The sequence below is a fragment of the Mustela nigripes genome, chromosome 8, assembly GCF_022355385.1.
Source record: "Mustela nigripes isolate SB6536 chromosome 8, MUSNIG.SB6536, whole genome shotgun sequence".
NCBI classification, from domain to species: Eukaryota; Metazoa; Chordata; class Mammalia; order Carnivora; family Mustelidae; genus Mustela; species Mustela nigripes.
This window is the reverse complement of record NC_081564.1, coordinates 64,863,860-64,869,859: the sequence shown is the minus strand read 5'-3', so window position 1 is coordinate 64,869,859 and position 6,000 is coordinate 64,863,860. Positions and strand designations below refer to the sequence as shown.

The following is a 6,000-nucleotide window of genomic DNA, read 5'->3' as shown; positions in this document are numbered from 1 at the left end:
CTCTGATGCGCTGCTGTGAGCTGGGCCCCACAGAGGGAGGAGGACACGTGGAGCCAGTCTTTGCAAATAGGAACCAAAGGAGGGCTTCTGGAACAATCTGAGATGATAGCAAAGCATTTACCTGTCACGCCCCTGACCACACACACACACACACACACATCGTGCCAAAGAAGAGATAAACCCTGATTAGGAGTCACAGGCCTTTAGTAAGCCCCTACTCTGTTCCAGAGGCTTCTGCTGATTGAGCGCTTTCTCTACATTCTCAATATGCCTTAACGGGTCATTTTCCCTCTTCCACAGATGGAGAGCCAGGCCTTGTCCGAGGCCACACGGCCAGCAGGTGCTGAGCAGTTCTAATTCTGTCCGAAGACCTCATACTGCCAAGTCAGAGGGATGAGTTCCAAGTAGATATGAAATTTCTAGCATTTCGGATTGACACAGCAATCTTACAACTCGGATTGTAAGAAATCTTAATAAAATCTTAATTAAGTGCCTTAATAAAACCTTCACAAAATAAAATAAGCAAGGAAGAGGAGTCCGGCGGTCCCAAGAGAAACTTTTCTTGGTGATCAATGGTGTGGGGAGGGTCCTCCGGGCCCTGGTTCTCTTGCCCTAGCTCAGAATCCCCTGTGTGGGGCTGCACTTGGAGAAGGAAGGGCCGAGGGGAGTGGGCTCTGAGGGTTTGTATCATTTCATTTGAAAATGCAGAGAGCAACGTGGGCAAATGGAGAGTTCTTGTTAAAACATGCTGGTTAGGGGCGCCTCGGTGGCTCAGTGGGTTAAGCCTTTGCCTTCGGCTCAGGCTATGATCTCAGGGTCCTGGGTTCCAGAGGCCCGTATTGGGCCCTCTGTTCAGCGGACAGCCTGCTTCCCCCCTTCTCTCTGCTTTCCTCCCTGCCTATATGTGATCTCTCTCTCTGTCAAATAAATAAATAGAATCTTAAAAAAAAAAAAAAAAAAACCAACAAAAAACAACATGCTGGTTAACCATGCCTGGCCTGGCCCAGCATGTGGGGGGTCCCCCCCAATGTGGTGGGCCTCTCCAGCGTCCATGGCTCTGGCCTGGCAATGCTGGGAACTCACGGCTCAGAAAATGCTTTGTGGATTGTCAGAGTGCCACTCTGAGCAGTGTCTCTGAAGGGCAGCAGGTCTCTGCCCGCCAAATGGTCTCTTCCAGAAGCCAGCAGTCTCAAGGAGACAGAAGCAGAGAGATGGAACGAGAAGGATCTAGTAAGAGCCTTGCCTGCTCCGTAAGGTGAGGAGAGGTCATGAATAATGGAGAGAAATGGAGGCTGCAGACTTCTGGGAGCTTGGAGGATTGGGGGCCCGCCCTCCTCAGGAAGGCCCCAGGCCCTGGGGAAGTTGTTCACAGCCCTGGAATGCTCAGAAGTTAGGGGGACCTCCATGGGGGAGGCTCCCAGCTGTCCCTGGGGTGACCTGGAGGGGCCCCAGGGGGCCCCCTTGCTGTGAAGCCAGGTGGGAAAAAGATGCCAAGGGCTTGATGTCACCTGATTCTCCCTGAAGGGAGGAGAGGGGGTGGGTAAGGAGGAAGGCCTGCCCTCCGTCCCCATGAATAAGGGATAAGGCCCGAGGAGAAACCCCCGGGCAGGTGCAGGAGGAGGTGGCTGATGACTGGGGGACAGAGAGAGGGGCCAGGGACAGGCAGGACAGAGATAGGGCACTGAGGCTCCGTTCCGCTGCCAGAGAGGAGAGGGGGCAGGACCAGGCTGTGGACACAGGGAACCCAAGCCTGGGCTCTGGGCCACCCAGAGGTGGGCATGGAGGTCAGGGAGAAAGACCTCGGGGCCAAGAAAGTGTGAGAAGGTGGGCGCTGTGAGTCCGCAAGTGCCGAGAAGGGCCAGCCGGCAAAATGATGCCCCAGAAGAAAAAGAGGAGAAAGAAAGACATTGACTTTCTCGCCCTGTATGAGGAGGAGCTGCTGAACTATGCCTCGGAGGACGATGAGGAGGAGCTGGAGCACGAGTACTACAAGGCCAAAGGTGCGGACGGAGGGCCGAGTGGGGCACACGGCCCTTTCCCGTGCACGGAGGAGGGAGGGCAGGTTCCAACGCAGCCGCATGCCCGGCGGCTGTCCTCCATCACCGCGGAGTAACGGGCGGGCGTTCAACCATGGTCCCCTGTACAGGGTCAAGGCCAGCTGCCCTCAGACACAGATCTCAGTGGCATGGAATAGACTAGAACCGCAGTGCCCACACTCTCCAGTCCTATACATCCCAAGAGCCAAGTGCCAGCCCGATCTCCGCCCTGCAGCCTGATGGCCCAGAGCCCCCTGTTCTGCTCAGGCAGAGGGGCGTGGGGTGTGGGGTATGGGGAAGAGGCGTGACCCCTCACCACCTTCCCGGTGGGGGTAGGGCCTGCTGCCACCCTGGTGATGGAGAAGGGGTCTGGGGCCCATGTGGGGAGGGCATTTGCTGCTCTAGACCCTGGGGCTTGTCCTTCCAGGCTCATCCTCCCCTGTGGCTCACGGGGGCTCCTTCAGAGCAGTAACCAGAGACGGCTAGACTGGGGATCCAGGGGTTCATTTTGGCCTGAAGAGGAGTTTTGTTGGTTTGGTTTGGTTGTGTGTGTTTGTCTTTAAAATGTTTTGAAAGATTTTGCCTGTGAGTGCCTGTAGGCTATGGACGGCCAGTTTGTCACAGTCTCCTCTACTCCCTATCGCTCAGACTAGATCTGTTTCACTCACTGATGCTGCCTGCCTGGTCCCTGAAGGCATTACATTCTCAGGGCTTACTCCAAAGTGGCTCACTAGTTCCTGGAAGCTCCAGATTCATTCATTCACTCACCTATTTGTTCATTCACTCATCCATCCATCCATCCGTCCATCCATCCATCCGTCCATCCATCCGTCCATCCATCCATCTGTCCCTCCATTCGTCCGTCTGTCCGTCCATCCATCCACTCATTCATTCATTCATTCATTCACCCGTTCATCCATTCAGTAGAAAGATGTCTATTGAATGCCTGCTCTGTGCCTGTCCATGGGCTTGTTCACCCAACCCTTTCTCCCTCTTTCTATCTTGACTCTGAAAGCCCAGCTCAGGTTCCCCTCTTCCATGAAGACTTCCTTAATTCCAGTCCACCATAAGTTCCTTACCTACGTCCACTTTTTCATGGTTCTGTTGCTTCACATGAGCCTGGTGTGTTGGGCTTCTAACTTCTTGAACCTCGGCCATCCTGTCCCCCATGAAGGCGGGCCCCCCCTTTATTTGTCCTCACTCCTCACCCAGCTCCCAGCACAGACCCAGGCTCAGAGAAGGTGGTCATCACATGAAGGCAGTGGCTCAGAGGAGGTTCCTTTCCCAGCATGGTGTTCTGAGTGCCTCTTGGAGTGGGGGGTGGGCATTGTGGGAAGAAAAGGCAGGCCTGGAGCAAGTGAGGCATTGCCATCTTCCCCCAGCACAGGGTACTGCCTTGCCCCAGTGCAGGCGCCCCAACTCAAACCGGTTAGTGGGGAGGGGACTGCGGCTAGTGTGCGTGTAGCACCCTTGACAAGCACTCTCAGCTTCTGGGGTGTTCTCCCCAGCACACGTGGCTGCTGGGGAGTGCATTCTCAAGTCTCCGGGAGCCACCACCCTGTCCACTTCTGCTCAGGCTCTGGGTGCCTGTGTGACTATCTGATCCCTCACATGTTTGCTCTTCTTTTTACCCTTTGTGAAGTCCTTTTACTTTCAGGCTCACATTCAATCTTGAAGATTCCCGAGAACAGTCAAGGCAGATGGGATTAGTTGTATTTCACAGGTTAAGGACGGAGGCCCTGGCAACTTAAGTGACTTGAGCAAAGTCGCAAGTGGGAGAGAGAACAAGAAGTTCAAATAACCTTTCTCAAGGCAAGTCCCCACTCCGTCCTCAGGGCCGCCACACAGATGACGCTGGGAGTGCCAAGTACATGGAGAAGCTCTCCACTCATACTAACCTATGTAACCTTCGCAACTGCCCAAGGTTGAGGTGGCATTCTTGTCTTCTTTCTCAGATGAGGAAACTGAAGTTAAGTAACCTGCCCAAGATCACAGAGCTAGTAAGTAGCAGACTCAAACTTTGAGTCGAGCTGTTCTGGTTGGTCCTTGCTCTTGACTGTGGTGAAAACACTTGGAGCGGAGCAAACCACAGGCTCTTCAGTCAGGGCAGGACACTGGCAGTAAATGTGGGTGACACTAACAGTAGTCACACACCAAACCTGCCATGTCACTGATATTCTCTAGAATGATTTGTTTTCTCTCGCCCTGAGCTCTGGGTTGTTGCATTACTGGGAGACTCTTGGTGAGTGTGATGGGGAAGGAAAAGGAGAAAGGCCTACGTTTCCCTCTCTGTTCCTCAGGCCACCTCCGGGCTACACTGGAGTTCACCAACAGCCGGAGGGAGCAGAGTGGCTCCCTCAGTGCCCTGAGGGAAGGCTGAGCCCAGGGCACTGGTCTCTTTCCTAGCTATGATAGGACCCCTTAGGGGAAGAGAGTGACTTATATCAGAACCTGAGATTCGAGGGATCTTGGAGGCCATCCTGCACAAACTTCCAGCCCTGGGATGCTCTCCTCTGGTCCATCCCAGACAGGGGTTGCCTAGCAATTTGGGGGTACAGTATCCCAAGGCAGCCTCCCTGAGAATGTTGTTAATGGGGATAATGGCAGGCATGATGATGATGCAGTTGATGTTGACGATGGAGATGCTGATAGTTATGATGGTGATGATGTTGACAGTGACCATGAAGGTGATGATGATGATAATGATGACCATGGAGGAGATGATGTAATGGTGATGATGCTGGCAGTCTACTACTTAAGGAACATAGATCTTTCATCTCACTGTGGAAGGGGGTCTGTAAGCTAACTTCCCAGAAGTGGAAATACTTGACTCAGTGAGCATGAACACTGGAATTTTTGTTTCATCTGATTTAATCCTTCTCATAATCCTTCAAGGAAGAAATTATTCCTGCTTCAGAGATGAGGCCATTGAGACTCTGTGGGAAGTTTAGTTGAAATCACACAGCCAGTAATGGTAGAATTGGGATTCAAATATTGGTCAGTTTAGTTCTGTTGTCTACATTCATTTCATTGATTGATTCATTCATTCATTTGCTCATTCATTCCCCCAGGTAATTATTTATTGGGCCCCTCCCGCTTGCCAGACTTGGGGCTAGAACCCTATGGTGCCCTCAATAGTTCTTTGTGCAGCCCTGCGCACTTTGTGTCCTCCCCTCTGGAGCCAAACAGAATCTTGTGTTTTCCACAGGATATTTGGCCCCCACATGATAGTCTCTTCGCTATCTGAACTGAGTTTTTAATTAAAAATTTTAAATTGAAAAGTAATGTATACATAGTACAAAGCTTTTCCTAAAAGTACTGCCTGATGACTTTTCAAGTATGTGCATGCTTGTGGAATGAACATTCAGATCAGGACATGGAACTTTTCAAGGCTCCAGAAAGTTCCCTCACTCTCCTTTCCATAGGTAACAGCTCTCCTGGTTCTATCGGTATGGGTTAGTTTTTACCACTCTTGAGTTTCAGATAAACAAAACCATACAGTAGACACATTTTTTGTATCTAGCTCCTCTTTTTCACTCAACGTTCTACCTTCGAGATTTACCTGTTTTGTGACTTGCTAGAAAGTTTGGTCTTTTTGTGTCCTATTGTATTTTATAAATACATCATTTATTTAACCATTCTGTTGCTGGTGGGCATTTGTGTTATTTCTAGTTTTTAGCTACTAGGCATAAAGCTGCTATTAATCTGGTCTACATCTTTTGATGGACACATGGACTCATTTCTTTTGGATTTGTAACTAGAAATAGAATCACTGGGTCACAGAGTGGGCATATGTTTAGCTACTGGTGTTTGTACCAATTTACACTCATAACCAGCAATGTGCAAGAGTGCCAGGGGCTCCACATTCTTGTCAACACTTAGTATTGTCAGTCTTTTTAGTTTTAGCCATCCTGGTAGGTGTATGGTAGTATCTCATAATTTCAATCTGCATTTCCCTGAGGAA

At 50.9% G+C, this 6,000-nt stretch overlaps 1 protein-coding gene across 2 annotated transcripts in view; it reads left to right on the top strand.

Moving 5' to 3' along the window:
- The first annotated feature begins 1,870 nt into the window (after positions 1-1,870).
- LOXHD1 (lipoxygenase homology PLAT domains 1) overlaps positions 1,871-6,000 on the top strand; it is a 149,399-nt gene continuing 145,269 nt past the window's right edge. For both annotated transcript variants that reach the window (XM_059410058.1, XM_059410056.1), the window contains exon 1: positions 1,871-2,000. In XM_059410058.1, the coding sequence (XP_059266041.1) occupies positions 1,871-2,000 (130 nt within the window). The remainder of the gene's footprint in view (positions 2,001-6,000) is intronic.